The sequence below is a fragment of the Cinclus cinclus genome, chromosome 22, assembly GCF_963662255.1.
Source record: "Cinclus cinclus chromosome 22, bCinCin1.1, whole genome shotgun sequence".
Lineage (NCBI taxonomy): Eukaryota > Metazoa > Chordata > Aves > Passeriformes > Cinclidae > Cinclus > Cinclus cinclus.
In genome coordinates, this window is record NC_085067.1 from 3,783,077 (window position 1) to 3,807,463 (window position 24,387).

General features: G+C 55.8%; 2 protein-coding genes across 2 annotated transcripts; both read left to right on the top strand.

Moving 5' to 3' along the window:
* The first annotated feature begins 6,495 nt into the window (after window positions 1-6,495).
* Window positions 6,496-7,233, top strand: BHLHA9 (basic helix-loop-helix family member a9). Its single transcript, XM_062506863.1, has one exon. The coding sequence runs from the start codon at window positions 6,496-6,498 to the stop codon at window positions 7,231-7,233; it is 738 nt and encodes a 245-aa protein (XP_062362847.1).
* A 2,744-nt stretch (window positions 7,234-9,977) lies between these two features.
* TRARG1 (trafficking regulator of GLUT4 (SLC2A4) 1) lies at window positions 9,978-22,978 on the top strand. The gene is made up of 3 exons (XM_062507337.1): window positions 9,978-10,367; window positions 15,353-15,485; window positions 22,908-22,978. The coding sequence occupies exons 1-3, from the start codon at window positions 9,978-9,980 to the stop codon at window positions 22,976-22,978; spliced, it is 594 nt and encodes a 197-aa protein (XP_062363321.1).
* Window positions 22,979-24,387: the final 1,409 nt, after the last annotated feature.

Here is a 24,387-nt window from a genome sequence, read left to right on the forward strand (position 1 = left end):
ATTCAACACTCCTTCACTTGCTGTCCAGGGGGTGCTTCCCAAGGTTGATACAGCTGGGGATTGACTGCATTCAGCCACAGCCACGACACCACTAAGCTCCAAAATTCACATTAAAATACTAAGGGGCCCAGGCAGAGCAGCACTAACCAGGTTACACACCACCAGAGTGCTGGCAGGAAAAGCAAACAGTATCATAATTGGGAATTTTCAATTACATCTGAAACATAGAGAAGTGAGAAGAAAACAACAGAAGCACCAGGTTAACCAACTGTCCATGAAAGGGGGATCCAGGCAAGGACTGCAAACCTCTTACTGCACTCTCAAATTCTGCTCTCAAAAGTCAGTGCAGTCAGGGGCCCTTATAACACCCAACAAAGAAAATGCTGATGCCTGGGAAAGGCTCAGGACAGGCTCAGGACAAAGCTGGGGAGGGCTGAGCCCAGCCCTCCGTGCAGAGCCCAGCCGTGCCACAGGGCAAGGAGCCAGGCACTCAGCAGAGGGGATGCTTCCTCCTCTAATGAGTGCTGGAGCTGCTGACCCTGTGGAAGACCCATTTAGGGGAGGAGTAAGAGATCACATTCAACCACAGCAGACGCAATCTTGGACTTCAAAGTCTTGCCAAAAGGCTCACCCCCACCAGCTGCAAAGGTCTCAAAGGGCTGGACCCCTCCTAATTAGGAAGCCAGGACCCTCAGCGGCTTGTGTTGTGCTACAGGGAAGCCCCTTTAACATCACCCATCAACCTGAGAGCAGCCTTGCACCATCCTGGCTTTGGAAACATCCAGGAGCATAACCCAGATATAAACAAAATGCAGATCTGAGTGTCAACGAGAAGGATTTGTGCTTGGTTGTTCTGATGCACTGCAGCCACTTCAGCCACAGAGCAGCTCTCCAAGAACCACAGCCCGTGCCTGCTGCTGAGAGCTGGAGAGGGGCTTGGAGCAGCCTTTTGAAGGCAGCATTCCCAGTGTCCTTGTTCCTGGCAGCAGGGCTGGGCTCAGGCTCCCATGGCTGACTGTGGAGAGGGACAAACACTCACACGTGCAGCCCAGCACAGCACGGTGACAACACTGAGAGCAGCCACGTACTTTGGACATTTCACCTCCAGGGAGCTCAGGAAGGTGAGGCAGAAACTTCCTCCAGCACTGCGGACTAATGCGATAAATATAAATGAACTAAACATTAAGCATAATTTGATATCAGAGCACTTGCTCTCCAGGCAATCTTAAACCAGCACAATACAGCCCTGGGGGAAAACCACCACCCCAAACAATCGAGCAAGAACAAAATTAACTCAAGTCAGCTGCAGAATTAGCAGCATTAAAAGTGACATTCCCTAGGTGCCAGGACTGTGCTTGAGCCGGGTTTAATGCTGATGCAATAACAACTTCCAGGCCGCTGGAAGTAGGACAGTGTGACGGCTGACAGCGCTAGCTGGCTGTGCCTTCAGTGCCACCACACAGCCGGGCACTTGTGAAATCACATTGTCCTCAAACCACCCAGGAAAACACCCCGGGGCATGTCACCACCCCGGCATGCTTCTGATTTAGAACCTCCAGGACTTCCCCACAGGAGGTCGCAGGGTATCACCTGAGCAGAGGTGTCCCGTGAGCCAGGTCACGCCGGGAGGAACTGACTCCTCTGCAGCGTTCCAGCCCCAGAGGTGGCTCGTGGGCCACTGGGCCATCACCAAGAGCCAGCTGCAAGGGACTGGCCAGCCACCCTCCTCGCACACCCAAGGACGGGGCCTTGGCATGGGATGTCCCTGGGAGCGGGACAGGGAGGAGACAGGGGCTTGGGGTGACCTTAATGGTTGGTCAGGGACTGCACAAGGCGACATTAGCTGTTTGACGGGCATGACAGAAGGAGTTTGGACATCCTCTACTACGTTTCGGCACGGGGTGCTCCTGGCTGGGTGATGGGGGACACGCTGGGGGTCCCATGCCGAGTCACAGCACGGGCTGCACCAAGCGTGTGGCAGGGATGGCACGGGGGCTTGGGATCGCCTTTACCCGTGGGCACGGTACTGGAGGGCAGGACAAGGCAGCGCCAGGGCTGGGGATGCCCTCGGGCGCACATTCGCCCTTGACCGTGCGGCGGGGGCGGCGCAGGGGCTTGGGGACACCCTCGATCCTTGGGGGCGCGGGGTGGGGACGGCTCCTCCTCACCCACCTGCCGAGGAAGCGTCCTCCGCGTCGGAGCTGCCGGCGCTGCCGCCCTCCGGGGAGCTGCCGGCGGGGCGGGGGGCGGCGGGCGGCGGCGGAGGGGGAGCCCGGGCCAGCGCCGCCTCCAGGTAGCCCACCTTGAACCGCTCCTCGGCCAGCGCCCGCTGCAGGCGGCGCAGGTGGCGGCGGCAGCGCTCCAGCTCCCGCTCCATGGCCCGCACCGAGCCCAGCTCCATGCGGGGCTCCGGCTCCCCCGGGAACTGCGCCTGCCAGTGCCGCGCGAAGTCCGCCCGGGCCGCCTCGCCCGCCGCCATCCCCCGCCCCAAAGCCGGCTTTGCCCCCCACCCCCGGCACCGCCGCCTTCCGCCCCCCGCCGCCGCCGCGGGGCCTGACGTCGGTGCCCGCCCCCGGCCCGCCCCGCCTCGGCACGGCACGGCACGGCCCCGCCGGGGCGGGGGCAGCGCTGCCACCGCCCCCCGGCTCGGCCCCGGCTGCGGCCCGCGGAGGGAGCGGGCGGGGACCGGCGGAGAGAGATCCCCGGGGCAGCGGTGGATGTGGGATGGGATGGGATGGGATGGGATGGGATGGGATGGGATGGGATGGGATGGGATGGGATGGGATGGGATGGGATGGGATGGGATGGGATGGGATGGGATGGGATGGGATGGGATGGGATGGGGACCCCAGCGGCGTGCGGGTGCTGTGCTCTTGCAGCTCAGATTCCCACCTCCCTCTCCGAGTCTCCCCGAGGATCTGCGGGCAGGGGGATGTGGGTGAGGGAATGCCCGGTGCCGGCAGCTCAGCGCAGTAATGACATGATAACTAATGCCAGAATCCATCCCATGTGCTCCAGGAGATCCCTGAGCCGGGAACAACTGAACCTTGAAGGGTCCTGTGTCATGGGGTGGTTCCCGTGCCTTCCAGGGCTGCAATGGCCTTCACTGCGGAGTTCTGTGTGTCCCATCCTCATCCTCTGGCCAGTGAAATTCTGCCAGCCCTGTTGGTCTGAGGATGGATGAGTCATTCCTGGCACATGGAGCAGCAGGCAGAGGCCCCTGTGGAGGGCAAGGAAGGTCTACAAGTCCCTGAAAAGAGTGTGCAGCTTGGTGGGGGTTTGTCTGTACTCCCAAGGAACAAGGGGCAGGACAAGAGGAAATGGCCTCAAGACTTAAGCTGGATATTAGGAAAAATTCTTCACTAAAAGGATGGTGGGACATTGGAACAGGCTGCTCAGGAAAGTGATGGAAATGCTGAAAAAACGTGGATGTGGCACTCAGTGATTTAGTGGTAACAAGGAAGTGCTGGCTGAATGTTTGGATTTCATTAGGGAGCTTTTCCAACTAGAATGACTTTGGGATTCTATGAAGGCCCAAGTAAGCCTTTTGCCCACTACCTGCCACATGTGCTGTGTTTAATCAGGTGCCCATGGCTCACTCCTGCTGCACAGGATGTGGCTTTCTAACCTGTGCCCATGGCAGGGCTGTTCCCTGGTGCTGTGCGAGGTGCTGGAGCAAGGATCTCACCCGCAGGCACCTCCAGGCAGCACAGCCTCTCAGTGCCTGTCCCTGCCTCCCCCTGTGCCCTGCAGGGTGGCTGCCTGGGCATGGATGATTCACCAGCCCGAGTCCCTTGTGCCACCTGGTCGTGCCCCAGCAGGAACAAAGCGCCCTATTTATTTACCCGCGGGCCCAGGCAGTGTCGAAACAGCCGCCGCCTCCTTCCCCTCGTCACCAGGAATGGGCACCTCCCTTTGTTCCACTCCCGGCTCTCATCCTTCCCTGCCGCAGGCTCTCTTGTTTTGCTCTGGCACATCCATGCCTCCCGGTGCAGCCTTCCCAAGGAGGATGGATGGTGCTGGGCAGCCTGCCCAGGCCGTGCCAGCTGCCTCTTCTCTCCATCAGGGTGTGACCTCCAGTGAGGGCTGTGCTCCCAGCTGGCTCCAGCAGCTCTCATCTGGAAGCACTGGCAGTTTGGTGGTGCTGGATGGATGTGGCAGCCAGTCCAGGGCTCTTTGCAGAAGCTGAGGCCTGGCTCAGCAGCAGTGTTGGGGATGCTCATCCAAAACACACCTTTGGGCTGTGGGACCCACGAGAGCTGTGACAATGGGCAGGTGCCCAGCACTCAGCACTGCTCCAGTCCAGAGTGACATAGGCTGGGAGGTGGGGAGTCCCCGAGGGCTCCAACCCCTTCTTGGAGGCTGGGGAGTGCCATGAATGGCCTGATATATGTGTGGCGACAGATAATTACGGCTCTTTCATCATCTGTCAGGCAGACAGGCCCAGCAGAGCCTCACAACCCGTTTCTGGCTCCCCATCTCATCCCATAAATCTCTCCAGCACACGGTGATAAATCAGCAGGGACCGGGGGAGCAGAGCCTGGTGGGCGTTCCTGCTGACCTCCCAACCTGTAATGGGCACCTCGGTCGGAAGCACCCAGGATGAGGTGGGGATGGCCCTGCCAGATGTGCTAATTACAGGTGGCAGGTGGCATCAGATGCCCCATGATTTATGGTCTGGCCTTGCCTTCTTCTGAGAACTGGGGCTGGATCCCTGAAGCCAGGGCTGCCCAGAGCCCCTGGCAGTGCTTCCCAAGGATCTCCCAGGGGCTGTGGGTGGGATGGGGACAACTTTGAGACTGCTGTCCCTGCCCAGGCACCACCCAGCTGGGACTAGCTTTGTGCCCAGCTCAGCCACCTCCGTGTCTGCTCTGGACTGCACTTCCTGACCTCCAACACCAGCAAAAACATCCCCGTGGCAGGGATCCGTCCTGCTTAGCTGGGTTTTAGACAGGCACGTCTCTAAGTGGGTCTGACATCTATGTCCTGCTGGCATTCAAGCGTTGCAAAGATCCCCTGGCTCCTGAGCTGAGCTTGCTGGGTAAGCCAGTGGCTGGGGAGCCTCCATTCCTGGCAGAGAAAGACTGGGAGGTGAGAAGGATGCTGGGGAGAACAAGAGGGTCATAGTGAGCTCAGGTGAGTGCTCAAAGATATTTGCAACTTCACCTCCCTTTGAAGTCCTGCTGCCTCATCCTCCCCTGTCCCTGAGGCCCTGGCTCCTGATTTATTGGGTTCCTGGAGCAGAGGCACCTAAATTAGCTGCAGCTTCAAAGAGCCAGGAGAGGAGAAGGGCAATAGACAAATAACCACCCCCTAATTGTGGCTATTGATCAAACATGAGCTGGGATGATCAGATAGGAAGGGATGGATCAAGGAGGGGGGGGGGGGGGGGGGCACGTTTTCCCAGGGCTCTGCTTTTGCACCAGACACCCCAACAATATGTCGGAAGCACTCCTGGACCATTTTTCAAAACATTACCCCTCGCACAGGAAGGCATTTAGCAGCTGCTCACTAATGAGATGATGGGCAAACACACGTGGCTGTGCCCCACTGCTCAGAGGTTGGGGACCTGGCCCTGCCCATGGCCTCTGGACCTGCTGCACCTGGCAAGCCCTTCAGCCCACTAGCTCGGGGATGCAGGAAACAAGGAGCTGCTTTCAGCATCGTCTTCCCCAAGTTAAGTGCTGGGCAGGCCCGGGAGCGCCAGCCCAGACAGCTCTGCCCCCAGGCTGCTGGGAAGGGACAGGAAGGCTCTGGAGGAGGCAGGTAGCACTTTAGCTCTTTTATCACCTGCTCCGATCCCCCCTGCCACATTCCTGCTTCCTGCTCCGCAGGGCAGAGGCGTGCCAAACCCTGCACATTCCTGCACTGACTCCCAGCGTCTGCTCCTGCTCAGGCGCCCACCTCCCCCCAGTCCCCAAGGATGCTCTCAGCTCACTGTGTCTTTCTCCTGTACCCAAGCACAAGACTGCTTTCCTCAGCAGTGGCACAATTTCGTGTTTCAGTTTCCCTTAGCTGAGAAATAACAGAGGCGCTGCAGGACCCATGAGCAGGGGGAAGGAAGAGCCCAGCGTGGTGATGCCCCACAGGGCTCTGCCTCGCAGCACCACGGAGAACCCTGGGATGACCCGTCCCAGGGTGCCCAGCAGAGGAGAGCGCAGAGCAGCACGGGGGAACTCCCGCAGTGCCCAAATTCTCAGCAGACACTAAAGCAACCCCTGCAACCTGTGCTTGGTGGAGGTGCTTTCCTCGGGGCCTTGTGAGCATCCCACCACAAGCTCTGGGCACCCCAGCACCGGTGCCTCACGCTCAGAGCAGGGACCAGGCAGGGTCCCTGTGCCTCACCTGCAGCAGGTGAGGGGGGCCGGGGCAGCCACGTGACGGGCCTTGCGGAAGGTTTTTAGAGGCGGCTGCCTGTCCCTGGAGGAGTGTCACCCACACCTCCCGCGAGGCAGGATCACAGCAGCGCCTCTCCCGCTCCCCCTCGCCGCTGCCATGTCCGGAGTAGCCGTGGGGAAAGGCACGGGGCCAGAGCCCGACAGCTCCGAGGAGGAGTTGGAAGCGGGGGATGCCCCCCAGGCGTGCTACAGGCAGGGTTTGTGGGTCTCCCAACGCAGGGAAGCAGACGCCAGCCCTGGGGACGCAGAAGGGATGAAGGTGAGGAAGAGGAACAGACCGGCACGCTCCAAGGCCAGGAGGATGGCTGCCAACGTCAGGGAGCGTAAGAGGATCCTGGACTACAACCAAGCCTTCAACGCCCTGCGGCTGGCCCTCAAGCACGACCTCGGAGGCAAAAGGCTGTCTAAAATCGCAACCCTCCGGCGAGCCATCAACAGGATCACGGCTCTGTCGCTGTCCCTGCACGGCACCGGGTGCTGCTGGCCCTGTGCCCACTCCGAGTGCCGCGCCCGGGCCGGGGTCCCTGCGCAGGAGTCGGGGGTGAAGGGCAGCCGCCCCCAGCTGCCCTGGGAGCCCGGTTCTGCGGGGACACGGTGCCCTCCGTCCCCTCTCAGCGCTGGGTTTTCCCCTCAGAGGCAGCTCCATCACTACGCGAGCCCGAAGGAGAATCGCCCCGTGCCCAGCCCTGCCTGTTACTCCAGCGGGATCCCGCACCCCGCGCTCCGCCAGCAGCGATTCACGGGCAGCCTCCAAGAGCCCCTGGCCGGGGTGGTCCCCTGGCAGCTGGGCTACTGCCAGGGCTGGGGACACCAGCAGTGCCTCCCCATCCACTGACCTGCCGGGCTGGGGTGGCAGGACGGTACCGGGAAGGTAACGGAGCCGTGGGACAGAGGGGGGGGAGCGGGAAGGGACTGCTGGGTGAGGGAGAGAAGCGCTGCAGGACGTGGAGCTCAGCTGCGATGCTGGAGAGCTCAGAGAGCCCCCGACACGCTGTACAGGACCCTGCTGCCTGTCTCCCCTCTGCGGGAAACCTGCGGAAAGGTGGGAAGTCCTCTGGAAGTGCCAGCTCCGTGTTTCTTGTCGCGAGGTCTCACTGCTGCTGATCGCCACTGTAATTTATTCTCTCTTGCTTGCTCCGCGAGAAAACACGAGTTCCAAACCCAGCAGCAGGGCAGTGGCTGTTAATATGTGTGGGACGGACAGATGGGCTGTGGGGATCACACTAAAGCCCCTGGCTGGCGGGTGGCTCTGGCTCCTGCCGGTGAAGGAGGGGAGCAGGAGCAGGGAAAGGTTACTGCCCTGGGACTTTTGACGCTAAGCTCATTGGTACAGACGTTTGTGCCTGGCAGATTTGCGAGGCCGGGAGCAGAGACAGATGTCAGCTTTCATAAAACCCACCCATCCGATTGCGGTTTCCTTCTGATCCCAGTGAAGTGGCTCTGTTGGGACAGGCCAATAGCGTGCTCCGGGCCAAACCCCGTGGAAGGGAGGAAGGTGGAATTTTACTGAGAAGGTCCCTTTTGTCCCTTCCCTCTGGCTTAGAGAGCTTGGACCAGCTGCGAGGGCTCCCTCCTGCCCAAGGCTCAGCAAACTGGAATTGTTGCAGGAATCAGGCAGGGATTTACAGCCACACACACCACAGCTGGCAGATTTTTGGACAGGACAAATTGCACCGTGGGATTTCTGCAGTGCTGAGCCCTGCAGTGCTCCTCCAACCCCGCTGCTCTCACCCCAGTGCGACACCAACATGCCAGTGGCAGTCCGAGCTCTCTCCCTGCCTGGGGGCACATGGAGCAACCATCCCAACCTCCTGCTGTTGAGTGCCGGGGATCTCCTCTTCCTTCCTTAATCCCTGGTGGGATGAGGGACGTGGTCCGGGAGCAGAGGAAAACTGCTGGCAGCCAGGAGAGAGAGCTCTTTGCTCAGCAAAGGAGCCTCTTAAAAGTGCTGATGGTGTGAGGCATCCTGGCTTCAGCCCCTGACAGGTGTTCCCCTCTCCAGAAGAAAAGGCCTGCAGCCACATCTCCTGAACGAATCCTGCTTCTCCCTACATCATCCCTGCCCTGGGTGGCTCTTCCTGCTCTGGCTCTCCCTGGAGCAGTGCGTGGCCCTGCCCTGCCCGGTCAGCAGCTATTACACGGGGAATGAGAGCCCAGCAGCAGCATGCAAAGAATGTTTAAGTGACACCCTACCTCAGGCAGGAACCCTCCCTCCTCCCGAATTTGCATCTCCGTGTTTTTCCCACACCAGCTTTGCTGGTCAGCCGAAGTGAGGCAGATGGAAACAGATGGTCACAGAGGCAGGAGTGGAAGGGAGGCAAAACCCTGTGAGACCAGCCCCGTGAGCAGGGTCACCCCAATGCTCTCAGATCCACATTCACAAACCACGGCTCCTAATGCTCTTTGGAGGCTGCAGGATGGGATAAGGCTCCGGGCAGGGCTGGGCAGCAGATCCCGGCTAGCAGAAGGCTTCTCGGGCACCTCTCAGGAGGCAGAAGGTGCTGGGTGTGCCCCGTAGATGGCACTCACTGCCAGGAAAATCCCTGGTAAATTTGGAGCTGAAGCGTAATACACAATGGGTGGAAGACGTTGGTTTTTTTTTTCCAGGCATCCAGGCTCTGAGGGTTATTTTAGCCCTTTCTCCTGCCCCTCACATCATCCCTACTCCTAAAGATGGAGAAGATGGAACTCACAGTGCATCAGCACCCTTTCAGCTTTGCAGGTCCTATGTAGGGACGTAATATGCCCGCTTGCTCTGGTGTCCCTGTCCCCAGCTGTGGTGTCGCCACGGTCACCCACGTACAGCGAGGACAGGGCAAGCTCAGCACAGCATGCCCAGAACCTCCCCCAACCCTGTGCCCTGGGATGATGCTTTCCCACAGCGACTGGAGCCAGAGGTGCCACCGGGCACTTAAACACTGCCCAGACCCCTTCACCCTCCGGGCAGCCCTGCCCAGAGCCAGGGCAGCTCCTTCCTCTCTCCGCAGCGATGTCGTGGCTCTGCTCCGCGTCTCACGTCCCCCACCCGCCTGGCGACAGGCTGGCAGCCAGCAGGGACAAGCAGGGCTGCGTGTACCCCGCACGGCGCTGCCCTCGGCATCCCCCGCACCTCCGGGGCCGGAGGCGGCCCCGAGCCCCGTCCGCACGGGCGGAGCCCGGTCGGGGCTGGGCTCTCACGTACCGCTGCAGCGGAGCGGAGCCCGTGGGAGCCCCCGGGAAGAGCGGGGGGTCGGCGGGGCGGGACAGAGCCTTGGGCTGGGCTGGGCCGGGCCGGGCTGAAGGCGGCGGGGACTCCCCGGCTCTCCCACCGCTCCGCTCCGCCCCGCCCCGCCGCATCCCCGCCAGCATCCCCGGGGGCCGTGGGGCCGCACGCATCGGGTCGGGAGGAGGCCGAGCGCGGTAAGGGGGTGAGGAGAGGGGGGACCGGGGACACCCCGGGGGCGGTCCGCGGCCCCGATCCTGCCCCGGGGGCCGAGCCGGGCTGGCCCCTCCTCCGGCTCGGCCTCCCGCGGGGCGGCGGGCCCCGAGCGCAGAGCGGCGGCGGCGGCGGGGCGCTGCCGGAGCCCGCTCCGCCGGGCCATGGCCAGCACCGGCTCCGCGCCCGGGGGCGCGGGCCCGGGCTCGGGCACGGCGCTGCCCACCCGCTTCCAGGAGACAGAGAAGCTGCTGTCGGCGACAGAGGGCCGGGAGGAGAAGGGCCTCCGCGGCTCCAAATCCTTCACGGCCGCCTTGCCCGGCGAGACGGAGCGCAACGGGCACGGGCTCGGCTACAAGTCGGTGTCGGTCGGGCACCTGGAGGCGCCGCCGCTGTCGCCGTCCCGGCTGAGCCTGGGCAGAGCCTCGTCCACGGCCACCAGCACGGCGGCGCCGGAGCAGGGCCGCCCGCGGGACTACCTGGTGCTCGCCATCTTCTCCTGCTTCTGCCCCGTCTGGCCCATCAACATCGTGGCCCTCGTCTTCTCCATCATGGTGAGTGCGGGACTCGCCGGGCGCATGCACCCGCCCGGTTCTCCTCCGGCTTCCCCCGCCGCCGCCCCGACGGCGCCCCGGAGCTGTCCGCGGTGCTGCACCGCCGGCACCGGCACCGGCACCGGCCCCGGGGCGCGGCGGGAGGAGCCCGCTCCGCTCCCACAGCGCTCGGCCGGGGGCGCGGGGGCTCGGCCGGGCTGTGCCGCCCTGCTCGGCTCCCGCAGCGCGCTCCGGTGCGGGTCCGGGGAGCGCGGGCGGGCGGAGGCGGGCGGGGAGCGGCGCCGAGCCCGGGGCAGCGCGCGGGGAGGCGGCGGGATGGAGATGATGGAGATGGAAAAGGAGGCAGCGGGATGGAGATGGAGGTGGAGGTGGGGGGGGTAGGGGTAGGATTCCAAGGCAGGGCTCCGGGAAGAAAGGTCCCTGTCGCCAGGCAGCGGTCCAGAGCGACTCGCCGGGCTTCCCCAAGAAGGAGCCGCGAGGAGAAGCGCTGACAAGGGATCTCCCTCCGCCCCTCCGAGCCCAGCCCTGCAGCACTGGAGAGACCTTGGCTGGAGGCTGGTGCCTGGCCCCTGGCACTTCAAAGGGACAGGCTGCACCTGCAGCTCGTTTAGTCACTCCGGAGATACGTTTTTTCTCCATTAAACATCCCCCACACCTCAGCAAATACAGCAAGAGCCGAGCAGGGGAGAATGAAGCCAGCCTGGCCTCCCACCCATCTCGGGTACAGGTGGCTCAGTCAGCGCAGCCCTACAAGCAAAGCCACCCCCTTCCCCAGCAGATGCTGCTCTCTTGTACACACCCAGCACCTTCCATGCCTTTGATTTCCAACAAAGGCAATTCTTTTCTTTGAAAATCAGCTCCATTACCTGCTTACCACACAGAGGTACACTGAGGGGCACCTGCAGCCAGCACTTCCCCCCAAAACCACCAACAACCTGAAGGCAGGCACGGACACTTGCCACAAAAAGCCCTCTAGGGAGACCAATTTCCATTTTGAGGAGGAATCATCGTTTCTGCCAGTGCCAGCTGTCATCTGCGTAGTACAGTTGTGTGGCACAGCCTGTTTAGGCAGCACACAGGGAAGCCAGCCAGCCTTGTTTGGCTTTGCACTGCAAGGAGAGGGAAAGCAGCTGGGTATTGCACATCCATGGTAATAAACAAGGACTCTCATGGGGATTTTCCAGCCACATTAGCCTTCATGCAAAATAGATCCTCACACTGTCCCTTGCAGGCGTCAGAGCCTCCAGAGTGGTGGGGAGGTGCCTTGGGCCACATGAGCCCTGTGGAGGAGAAGAGTTAACAGTGGAAAAAGAGCAGGAGTTGGTTCATCCTGCCAGGCAGAGAGGGACTGGGGTGTGGTGACTGTCACACCCAAGAGGAGGCAGGACCAGCAGGGCAATAAGATTATTGGGCTGCCCTCTGCTTCCAAGGCAACTGGCAGCACTGACCAGGGCTCACCCAGAGCTGGGGAAGGGGAGGCAGAGGGTGCATTCAGCTGAGCTTGTTCTCCAGGACAAGGTGAATGGCACATACAGCACATCAGTAGCCAGTGCACATCCTCTGAGCCCTGCACTCTCTGTCCTGTGGTTTAATTAATTTATTACAGCCCTTTCTAGTCCTGGCCCTGCCTGGACCATCATCTCCTCCACACACCCACCTGCCAGCCAGGGACTTCCACATGGCACCAGCAGAGCAGGATGAGGAGTGATCCATCCTCCCTCCCTCCCTGAGGAACCAGGAAACATCTGGCTGGGTCCTCCTTCCAGCAGGAGCAGCTCTCAGGGCACAGGTTTATGTTTCACCTGCTTACAGCAGGGAGGAATTGAGCTCCCAGTGACCCCCAAGGCTCCCCCAGGCTCAGCTCTTCTCTCAGACTAAAGCCCAGGTGTGCCTGATCATGAACAGATCTGAGCAGGAACCAGGTTTTTGTGATTCCCATCGCCTGGGGGAACAGAAGGACCTTTCCACAATGTGCTGACATTCCTTTAGCTCTGCAATTGTGCTTTTCTTTCCTGAGTCAAAGCTGTTGTGCATGAAAGCTTTTTTTTTTTCCCTGGGTAATAAGCAGTGTCCAGAGAGGAAAGTAAATGAATGCTTTTGAGTTTAGTGTCTCATAAATCATTTTTCAAAAGCTGCTCTCAGATCCCAGCAGGGCCCTATGGCCAGAGGGGAAAAAAAACCCCTGCTCTAGCCCCACCTCCCAGCCTGTTCCTGCTAAAGCTGGTTTCATGGAAATTAATTACCTGGAGGCTTCTCTATGGGGTCTTGGATGTGTTTTCCTCAGCAAGTGATGATCTGGCTGTTGTAAAGGGTTCAGGTCACTCTCCAAGACAGAGGTGGACAAGGATGTGTCCATCCCATGGGATCCATCTCCTAGGAGTGCTGGGCAGGGCTGGGTACCACACAGCCACCCTGCATTCCTGCTGTGAATCCTTTCCTCTTCCCACCAAAGTGCAGCCACTGCAGGGGAAGAAGCAGAGGAGCCAGAGTACAAAACTCCAAACACATGAAGGGAAATGAAAAAATCCAGCCAGAACCACCACATAGTAACATCATGGGCAGTGCTGCATGGCGTTTGGTGTCCAAAATAAGTTCTGTTATTCCCAAAAGATGTGGGAGAAGTCGGACTGTCCTCACCCATTTTTAAGTGCAACAGTCATCCGTCTCACTCTGGAGTTGAGTTATGTCTCTCTTGGAATGTTTTCTTCAAAAAAAACCACCAAGTGTCGAGGATTAATGATTTGTTCTGAGTAATTGGTGGACAGCAGCAGAGAGCATCCAAAGCCAGTTCATAAATTGGGAAAGACTGCAGGAAAGAGGATGTGATGATTTGTCTTGTCCATCCCTGGGACTAGCACAGGAGAGTAATTGCCTTCATTTGCAACAAGGCCACTTAGGGAAAAAACCCATTTTGAGCAGTAACTGGAACAGACAGCAGTGGGAAACAGGTAAAATTAATAATTCCTGAGTCACCCAGCCTTACCTGGCCTATGGGTGCTGCAGAACAGCACCCACTCCCCAGGTCCTGCAGATTTTCCAGCTCTGGGCTGTAGCAGGGAGTCCCTTGGCACTCTCACAGTGACTCACTCCCCCTCGAGCCTTTCGGAGATGTTCTGCCTTGGTGAGCCTCGATTAATAAACAAGATGTTAATGTTTTTATGTGGAAAGCAAAACACGGGATTAGTGATACTAGAGGGCTGCAATCAAACTGATGAATAATATATGTACAGTACCAAATTCTTGCTAAACACCCCATGCCAATGCTGATGTGTTCCTCATAATTGTTGAGGATAAATGAGCAGTAAACACTTCCAGAAGCTGTAGTGACAAATATATTGAATCTCTTAGCCTATATATTTTGCCTAGAAGACAGCTAAAACTGCATATTTCACTGCAATCTAACCCACACCCTGCCAAAATATTACACTTGTTACAAAAACCAGAGACTGAAAAACCAAATCTCCAGAGCTGGAGCTGCCAGTGAGCAGGGCAGGGATCCTGTCGATCCCTGGGCTCCTGCATCCTCCCCATCTCTCGCCACCAACCCATGAGGCTTCATTTTGTCACCTCCTGTTCTGGGATGAAAATAGCTCTTGGCTGCATCCCATCGCTTTCAGAGCGGGTCTGGCAAACCTGCTGGTGAGACCAGGAGGAACAAGGTCCTGAGCTCTCCTGGTGTCACTGGTGGGGACAGAGATGCTCAGGGTGGCTCGTGAGTGGAGCAGGATGTTGGCAGGGGGGCAGTGGGAGCAGCCACCCGCCTGTTTGGGGCTCTCTGTGTTATTTTCGTGGTGACACAAACTTGAACGAGCACATGGAAACCTCCAAAGCTGCATTTTCCTTACAGAGCAGCTGCCCATGCACAGTCTGGGCTGGGGATGTTTTGCTCATGGTGCTGCCAAAAGGCAGTGGAATTAAAGCAAGATAAATGGGAAATGGGGCAGTAGCATCAAGTGTTTGTTCAGATTCTCTGTGATGTTGATAGTTATTGCTGGAGCTGGACTAGGTCTGCCTGCTCTTAATTTCTTTATTTTTAACATTAAGCAGGGGATCCTTTCCATCACAGCCATTTCTGAGATACACGTTTTTGAAAGGAAATTTGGATTGCTTTAATCCACTTCCACCTTTAACTCTTTTTAACTAGTACAGTTTGGGGTTTTTTTTAACTGACAATTTCCCCAGTTTTAGCAGCCATGATCCAAAGGGAAGAGCTGTCACACAGCACAAGGCTCTGGGAGCTGCTGGCCCCACAGCTTGCCCCAGATGCCACTCTCCTCCTCTAAAGCAGCATGGCTGGAGATGGACAGGCCAGGGGAAGAAGCTTTTAGCCCATGTTAAAGTCTTAACTACATAAAACCGGCCCTAAAGGAGGAATATCTGCTTCAGAGCAGTTAGATCATCAATTAAACCCCATTCCCAGTGAGGTTTAGGGGGCGGGTTGCCCAATTCCTCCACCAGATCAAGGATGCTGGGCTCCCTTCTCCCCCTATCCCACCTTGCTTATCTTTCCCCTCACTCCAAGCCTTCCCAACAGGTAAAAATGTCCCCAACAGGCCTTAAAAACCCTTGCCCACTTTTCCTCCCTCCAAACCCCCTTCCCAATGGGTTTTGTGGGCAGCAGAAGGGCACTGCACGAATTTGGGGAGGCTTTTTGGTCCCAAGAGCCAGCCTGGTAGCAAATGCTGACACATGGTGAGTAATTGCACCACAAGTCCTCACACAGCTGCCCTTGTGCTAAGTGCTGGGTGCTCCCCCAGCCAAGGGCAGGACACCCAGCACACCCTTTCCAGCAGGATCAGGAGCCCTTCCCTCAGCATTGATGCTTCTCCCTCTTCAGGAATCTTCACTTTCAGCATTTTTTGCTTGGGAACCAAGTGATTTCCAATTAAAGGAGCAGGAAAGAAAATGGGGCTCAGTTTGGAGCTTTAGGGAGTCACCCCTAGAGCTGTTGCCTCTCTCAAGAGACTCTTTTTGTGTCTCCCTAGTCGAGGAACAGTGGCCAGCAAGGGGACACGGACGGTGCCCGGCGGCTGGGACGCATGGCCAGGCTGCTCAGCATCGTCTCCATCGTGCTGGGGACCATCATCATCGTGCTCTACATTTCACTCAGTGTCAGAGGTAACCCTTCCTTCTTCCCTCAGCCCAGCTCCAGCAGGAACCACACCTGGCTCCTATCTCCATCCCAGGGGATAGGACAGACTTGTCCCCAGTGCACCCCCACCTCATTCCCAGCCTAAGTGCAGTGGGAGGGCTCTGACTCCAGCTTGGTTTGACCATCACCAGCTGCACACACACGTTAAAAACACCTCAGAGAACAGGCTCCTTCCAGTAGAACCATACACTGCCCAAATGACCAGCATGGAGAGCTCTCCCTGTGCTGTCCAAAGTGCCCTGGTGACCACACAAGGTCAACCTGGTGAAAGGTCCTGGCCTGGCAAAAGCCTGTGGTTGGGTTTAGAAGAGTGGAGTGCTGTAAAAACAGAAAAGTTTCAGGACACAAATCAACCTGACCAGAAATACAATCTCAAAATGTCTTGGGAACCTCCCAGACACTACCCCAGCTGCCAAACACAGCATGATCAGCACAGCTCAGGCAAACAGGGACCTCAGAAACACCCAAAGGCCAAGGCAGGAGCATAAGTGGAACATTTGTGGACTGCTGGAAGCTGCCCTAAGCCACACTTTCCTTTATAGGTTCCTAGAAGACGTTTCAGCATGCAAATACCTTGAAGAGGAGGAAGACAACTTTCCTTTTGGGGTTTTTACTTTCAGCCTTGCAACAAAACAAAAAATTGTCACAGTGTAGGTGGGCAGCCCTAGACAGTCTGCTCTGGAGCGCCGTCGGAAGGAACGCATGCTTCAATTCACCGCCTCTTGGGAATGAGCCTGTGCGAGGGATGGCATCAAAATCACCCTGAGTAGGAAAGGGAGAGGCCACACGGAGAGGAGAAAGGGGAAATCCACTACCTCATTCCCCTCCAGCAGAACTCACGGAGTGGGGAGACAACTAAAGTGCAAGAGGAGAGAGTCTCCAGAACGAAGCTGGTTTTGGAAGGAAAATACAAGGCGAGAACGAGACGTTTTGAGGAGTCCTCCTGAGAATTTTGGCACAAGTCACTGGATTTTTGGGGGGTTGTTGGTTTTTAAATCGTCAAATTCTCTGTCTCTACAAAAAAAAGAAAAACAAAACAAAACAAAAACAACATAACAAAGCTCAAACTGCCATCAGGAGCTGAGAGCTGTTCCATGGAGGAGGAGGGAGAGCAGAGCTGCAGCAGGACCACGGCTCTGCTCTGAACGAAACGCAGCCGCCAAAGCTGGAGGATGTGGTGGGTGCTTTTGTATTTTTGATGAAAAAAAAAAAAAAAAAGAGACAATGACCATTTGCATGCCTTTGGGAATGTTCTCCATGTCTGTTCCTACGAGCTCTTTTATCACTTAGGGCAGATCTCAGAGCTGGCAGAGCAGGATGTTGCTGCATGAGAACCCCAGGCTCCTCCTCACCCCCATCCCATGGTGGGCTTTTTAATGGAAAGCAGCATCAGGCGTTCCCTGTGAACCCACACGTTTCTCTGTGCACCCAAAGGGAGGTTAGCACCCCTGGCACTGAGACAAGAGCCTGGTTAATGCCCAGCAGCAGCACCAAGGCACGGAGAGCCCGTTCTACCCACTCACACCCCAACATCACAGCACGTCCATCACACAGAGGCTTCAGCGTGATCCAACCCCCACCACTGCCAGTGCTCATCCCCCCAAACCTTTGGGGCTCAAGATTAGGGCCTGCCAGGAGATTTTCAGGAGCATGAAGGAGTTTTAGACTCCTGCTCCTCTCCTTGCACGCCTCAAACAGCTCTTCTGCAGCTCTGAAAACCTCCGGCGTACCCGGAGCTGCCTGGGGTCAGTTCTGCGAGTCGTTGTATTATTTTTTAATGTTTTGTATTTAACGTAACAAGAAAACAGACTCTGCTCCTCCCACCCTGTCTGTAGGTACCGCAGGCCCTGCCACGTCTTCCACAGCACACGGCTCCCTCAACCCATCCCTGTGGATCCAATCCCCACAGCTCCCTCGAGGCTCCTTCCAGCCCCAGCCCTTCTCCTCCCCACTCACCCCTCATTGCTGTGGGGATTCCCTGGGCTTGGCTCTCTACCCACCCACCCAGACTATGCAAAGCTCCATTGCCTGTTGTTTTAGTCAGGCTTTGTGACTTCTGGCCACGTCCATTGGCTCCCTGAGTCTCTGATCCCAACTTTGGGGACACACGACCAAGAGCTGCACTGCCCTGCCTTTTTGTTGTCTCCAGCTGACAACCTGTGACCTAAAAGCACTGAGAAATGACTGAGAAATGTTGTCCTGCAGGGCACTCCTGCTCCCTAACGCAAATATCCTGGAAACCACCCCAAATTTAGACCAAATTCAAGGCTTCCCAGGGCTTGTCTACATGGAGAATCCACCAAAAGAAACCTCACAACATGGTAACTGCTTGGCACTAACTCCTTCTCTGGGCTCTGAGTGGGCACATGGGTTAGCACAGGGTAGGGGTGAGGTGTAAATCCATGCTTTACTTACTCTGTAGTAACTAATGTGCAAAGCCACAAGCATCTCTGTGAAAATTCTCCTGTCACCTTTTTGATTGCTCCTCTTTCAAGTGGTTTTTTCCTCCAGACGTTGTTTGAATCCAGGGGGTGAGAAAGCCAAATCCCCCAGACACGCTGTCAACATTTTCCTCTCCACTAAAAGGGATTCCAGGGACTCACAGCAATAGCACATCACTACAGCACTTTCTCGGGCTCCATTCCCATTCACCCCTTTGCCAGCACTCCATCACAAACTGCTGGCATCTAAAATGGACCAAATCTGCAACTTTTCTTTTGCAATTTGTCTTTTGTGAGTTCAGCAAACAGGGACTGCTGAGCATTGCTGGGTGGGAGCTCCCTCCTCCATCCTCTATCCAGGCACTGCATCTTTTCCTCCTGAGCTCTACAGAAACTCTCCCTTGGATGGTCAAACCTTCATCTTATGGCTATTGAAACCCCATCAAATCCCCCAAATGTTTCCTTCTCTAACTCTTGGACCCAAAAGCTGCTTTCTGGGGAACATGTAGGGTTGTTTTTGGAGCTATGTAAGGGCAGTGCTGCCTGTCCCTGCATCTCCTGCCCTTTGCCCTTGGAGCAGCTGGAATTCAGATGATGGGAAGAGCCCAGGATCCTCCTCCTTGGGCAGGAAAGACCCTTTTTAAGGGAAAAGTGCTGGAGGGAGTTATAGGACATGAAAGCGCCGAGCGTTTATTAAGTAAGAATTTAAATGCTCTTTTATCATTATATAAAGCCTTTCATCTAAAGTGCTTCTCTGCATCCAAAGGATTAAACCCTGCCACCCCCCATGAAGTGGGTTCACATTTCTGCTCTAATTGCAGGGAAGGCAAATGCTCAGGCACTGAGCAGCTCCCAAATCAACTCCCTTTTCTTCCTCCTCCTTAACAGAACCATGTACCAGCACAGGGTATCATCATCAAGATTTCCTTGGAATCTGTTTTTTTCAGCGGGATCTAGACAAACTATACCCCACTGTAGTTCCAAATGGGATTCCTGCAGCCACAGGAAGGAGGGGGCTTTGTGAGGCAGCTGCAGTGGTCCTTGCCAGGAGAAGTCCCAGGCCAGGGAAGCACAGAGCAGTGGATTCCCCTGGATACAGGAGAAGGAAGAAGATTCCCCCAAAAAACCCAGGGTGATGATTTATTTGTGCCTCCTGTCTCGTTGGACAGCTCAGGTGATGCTTCTCACCTCACTATTAAGTATAACAAAAGAGAAGAACTAAAACACTTTCACTCTAAAATCTTCCTGAATAGGTACAGTTGTACTGCACTCTTAAACTCAGCTTTTTCTTTCTTATCCTGCATTTAAATCCAGAGGAAATCCTCTACAGTTATCCCTGACAAAATATTTGCTCTGCTTGTAACTTGCCTCTCCAGTACCGAAGGAATAAACTCTCCAGAGACATCCAGAAATTCCCTTCTCTCTGCTCCCCCATCAACTTCTCCACACATTCTGCAGCCTGTTTTGCAAAGTTTTTGCCACTTTGCTCTCCCCATCCCCCACGGTTTTATCCCAGCTCAGCTCCCTCTTTGGCTTTTTTTTGGGGTGAAATCTGCTCATATTTGTGGAGGAGGAGGTTGCAGAGCCCCCAACCCTCAGCACAGACCTCACCTGTGCTGTGTTACAGGGAGGTTGATGATGGCAGAACTCCACCCTGAGGCCACCAGGCACAGTCACCCCTTTGACTACACCCACCAGGGAACTCTCCTAAACTTGGCTTTTAGCACTCAGGAGGGCAACCACAAAAACTGTGCCGTGAGCCCTTTCCTCTCCATCCCCACCAAGCAGCCCTGTTTCTTACCCCCCAGCTCTTTGCCACCTGCTGCAGCCTCCTCTGAGCACAGAGGTCAGAATCCTCCATGCTTGCAACTAAAACAGTCACAAAATCATCAGGCTCTGGCAAACTTCTCCCCCCTGGTGAAGGAAAGGTGAGAGCACGGTGACAATCCAGCCCTACCTGACAGGGGAGCTGAGCTGGTAGGAGGAGAGCTTGCTGAAGGGATGGAGAAGGTGGGAAATGTCTCTAAATGTAAGCTGGAGTAGGAGTTAGGATCGACAAGTGTGAGGTCCTGGTGGGATGTAAATACATGGGAAAGAGCCTTGGAGCAGAGCACAGGGCTGCTGGCACCTCTCTGGCACTGCTGTCCCTGGGCTTCTTTGCCAGGATTTGGGGCAGAGCTGGGCTCTGTGGGGTGACACAGAAGGGCTGCTGGCTGCATCAATGCTGCATTGAAGCTTTAAGCTGAACCAGCAACAAACTTGGCTTGGTTTTGTAGGAGCTCCTGGTGGGATGCAGTGGCCAAGGGACAGGAAAGGTCTGGTTTGGGTCAGTGGGTCACTGCTGGGTGCTGCCTGCAGACACCAAAGGGATCTGAGCACCACCAGAGGAAAGAAAGCCACCAAAGGATTTCAAAGTTTGCTGTACTGAGAATGGGTTTGCTTTTTCTGGCTGGTGTTTCACCCTGTTCCAGTTTACTCCTCACTCCCTGCTCTTTGCTGGTTTTACCCCTCAGCATTCCCACCCCCAGAGCATCCCTGAGTCCCACAGCTCCTTCCTCCCACCCTCTGTCCCTCCTTTAACCCGGACAGGTCTTGCAGCAATGAGATCTCATCTCTGGGCTCTGCTGGAAGGGGTTAGAGAGGCCAGGGAACCTCTGACCCATCTCCCTGCAGGCTCCAGCACGGGGTACCCGACCTTCCCCACACAGGTTTCTCCATGTAGACAAGGGGAGCAGATCCTGCCTTTTATATAAAACAAAATCTCAGTTCCCCTTCACTCTGAGCCCCGGGAGAGGCTGCAGAAAGGAACCCACTGGGCTGGCCCCACCCTTGCCCTGTGGCTTTGTTACTCTTCACAGAACCACAGCCTGGGTTGCGCTGTCAAGCTGAAATTATTCAGATATAAGCTCTTTTTCCTTTCAGTATACGGCCTTTAATTTTGGCAAAAACCAGTTAGGTTTGGACTGAAAAACTCCCCTGCTTGGGCACAAGCCAAGGGGATGGTGGGGGGAGGGAAGCAGCCTTTTCAAAGTGGGAATATTTGTAAAGCATTTGCTGACACCAGTAGGTAGCAAAATTCCAACCTATAAATACCCATCCAGGATAGGAAACATCAGAAAAGGAACGTGTGCAGGATTCACCAAGGCAACCCTGGCACCACCTGGGAGCCCTTGTTAGAAAGTGCCAGGACTTGATCCTTGGCATGGAAGTGCAGGGTCCATCCCCCCACTAGGAGAGCCACAGCTCACACACAGCATGAACACACCAGGAATTGCAGCTGGGTGCTTCTCTTTGCTGACAAATGTTTCTTTTTCTGCAGGATGGTATGGTATATCTTATATACTTTCTTTGTATTTCTTGGCATGAGAAAAAAAAAATTAAAATGTAACATGCATGGTCAAAGCTGAACTGGTTTCTTCTGTCTAAATGAGAAAAAAAGAAATATCCAAGCTACTCATTCAGCGATTGCTTCACACTCTGAGAGCAACCAGTTGGTATTTTGGGTGCAGTGGATTGCAAATAATATGTACAGGCAAAGAGTAAAGAAAACAGCACAAGTCAGAGCAGGGAGAGGTGCAGACAGAGCAGCCTGGTGCTGGTTTTAACAAAAAAACTATTCCCAGGAGTTTTTCCAACCAGACTGGAAGGCTGCTGACTGTCACACACACCTGGGGTCACCACCAGGGTTTATTTGTGTTAATTGATCAGTCAAGTTGACTGATCCTCTCTGAAGCTGAGGTGCACAAACCACTTCATTCAGCTGGATCCCAGCGCTCTCCTCTCACTGCACATCCCTGGAATCCTCTGGCAGCACAGCTTCCAGCCCAGCCCAGCCTGGAGAGACCTGCCGAGCCTGCAGGATGAAGTGTTTGTGCAGCACAGCCTGTGCAGACTGCAGGGCAGGGTGGGACTTGCACAGTCCCACAGCTTCCCCAGGACAGCTCCTTCCCTCTCCCAGCCAAGGAGGCAGAGCCACCTCCAACAGCAAGGATGAAAAATGAGGCTTCCCTCGATGATACCCTGGTATCAGACAGCACTTCCCCTTCCATCCATGTCTGTGATGGAAGAAGACAGAGGTAAATTCTGCAGTGTGATTTAGCAATAAATGGACTTAATGACCCTGCCTGGGGCACATCCTGCTGGGATTCCCTCAGGCAGGGGCAGCTCCTTCTCAGGGAGCAGCCGGAGGGATTGTGGAGCACTGAGCCACCAGCATGAGGGGTCTGGGGCTCTCCTCCCTGGCAGAGCCACCCAATAACTCATCAGCAAACGCTGCAGTGGAGCAGATCCAGCTGCTGGGCTTGCTGTGGGCACCTTTAGGAAGTGGTTACAGCCAGAGGGTGAACAGACCCACCCCTGTGATCCAAACCCAAATCCCTCTGCTGTGACAACCTTTGGCCATTTTCACTCTGACAAACACCTCTTGCCCTTTCTCAGGGATGCAAACTGTAGGGTTTTGGGGCATTGAAAAGTGAATGAGCAGTAAAACCCCACAGGTACTCAAAGGCAGAGAGGATAGAGCTTAAATGTTTGTGAGCTCATGAAAAACAGAACTGTTATCCTCATGGGCATCTCAGACATTAATCCGAGGAACAGGAATTAGTTCTAGATCAGCTGCTGCCCTCAACACAAAGCCCAGCCCCTATAAGTCAGGCTCAGCAGTGGATCTGTCACTAAGGTTTCCTATGGATCAGGCACCAAGCATTGCCCAGGGAGACAGAGCTGCTCCACAGCCTCCAACACACCAGCACCATGCTCAGCCTTCCTGTTCACCTCACAGCCCTTTTCTTACACTGCATTATCCCCTCCCCAGCTCTGCTGCCCACTGGGGCATTTTTAACAAATTAAGCTCATTTCTTTGGTGCATCCATTTCCTGGTGCTTTGAAAACTGCAAGTCTAATTAGGTTTGCTGGTTCTTACTCCTAAGCACACTCCCCTTGTATCAGCAACTAAATCAGAGCTCTACATGTTGAGCTTCACATCCCAGGGCTCAGAGAGCAGCTGCTCAAAGCTCTAAGAGCCACCAGGCAGGGTTAATTACTCACAGCCATGCAGGTCCAAGCTGCCACCACACTTCAGCTACTCCCATTTTACACCGAGGCTGGGTTTGCACAAAGCCTCTGTTACTCAGCCATAGCATCTCCCCACTGCCTCTGCTCACCCAGCAGAGCCAGAGGCATCACAGTGTGCACAGGGACTTTGGCAGCACAGCTGGGATTACAGGGCATGTCTGAAGAGCCACATTTATTTGTCCTGATGGAGACACAAAATGTTTAGAAAGCCCAGTGTAATTTACTCCCCATGATTCAGCAAAGAGGGTTCAGGTTGGTGGTACCTGTGTGCAACAAAAGGCACAGAGGGTAGAGATGGTGGAGAGACCTTTGAAGGAACAGATGCCATTTGCATCCCAGCACAGGATGTCTGAGGCTGCCTTAAACCACCTTCAGCCTTCTTTGTGCATTGCCTGAAGAATTCAGCAAACCAGAAAACTGGGCAGGAAAAAAAACAAAAAAACAATGGCTTTGTCCTGGAGGAGGAGGAGGAGGAGAAGGAGGAGGATTTGAATCACATAAAAACCCCCAGCTGTGGAGAGATTCCCCTTCAGTGGTGAGATTCCCCCCGGAGCATCCTGACCATGTCACCAGATGCAATCCCAGACTTCAAAGGCCGCCGCCGCCAGCCCAGGCTCTGATGTTTCACTGAAGACAAGGCAGTGCCAAGTTCTTTAGCTCCTGTTTTATTAATACCCTACTCTGATGGGCTCATGTATAATAGATTCACACAGGAACAGCAAGAGGTTCACATCTAATTTCCACGTTGCATACGTTCTCTGCTCAACACTATGGGCTCTCCCATCAACTCCCAGTGTTTGTCTTCACTGATGAATTTACATGAGTTTGGGGTTCAGGCAAAGGACAGAAAGTTGGCCACCAGTTCCTCAACTGGTGTCCATGACTTTGCTCCAGTCAGGAGCCAGGAATTAAAAACACAGGGAGAACATTTCCATTTTCTCTCTGGCTCCTAATGCTGGCTGCTGTTGAGAATGAGCAGCTCAGGGATTCCTTGGGCTCTCTCAAAGCCTCTCGGGAAGGCATTTGGGAGGTGATGGAGCCCTGGGCTCAGCAGCCACAGGAGGAGAGCTCAGGGCTGCAGAGGTGCAGAGAGACTTTGTGATGAGCAGCACATGAATATCCTGGCTCTGGTGTGCAGAGATGCAGCCCCCAACACGGGGCCAAAAAGAACAGATTGCACCCCAAATTCTCCCTGCCCACAGAACAGCTTCTTAGCTGCAGAGATTTAAAAAAAGACGAAATTTGGATGTATTGTGGACAATTTCAAAATTTGAAGCAGCTCACCAAACACACTCCTGGCAGACAACAACAAAAGAGCAGAGAAAAAAGGAATTTGTCTTTATGAGGGTGCTGA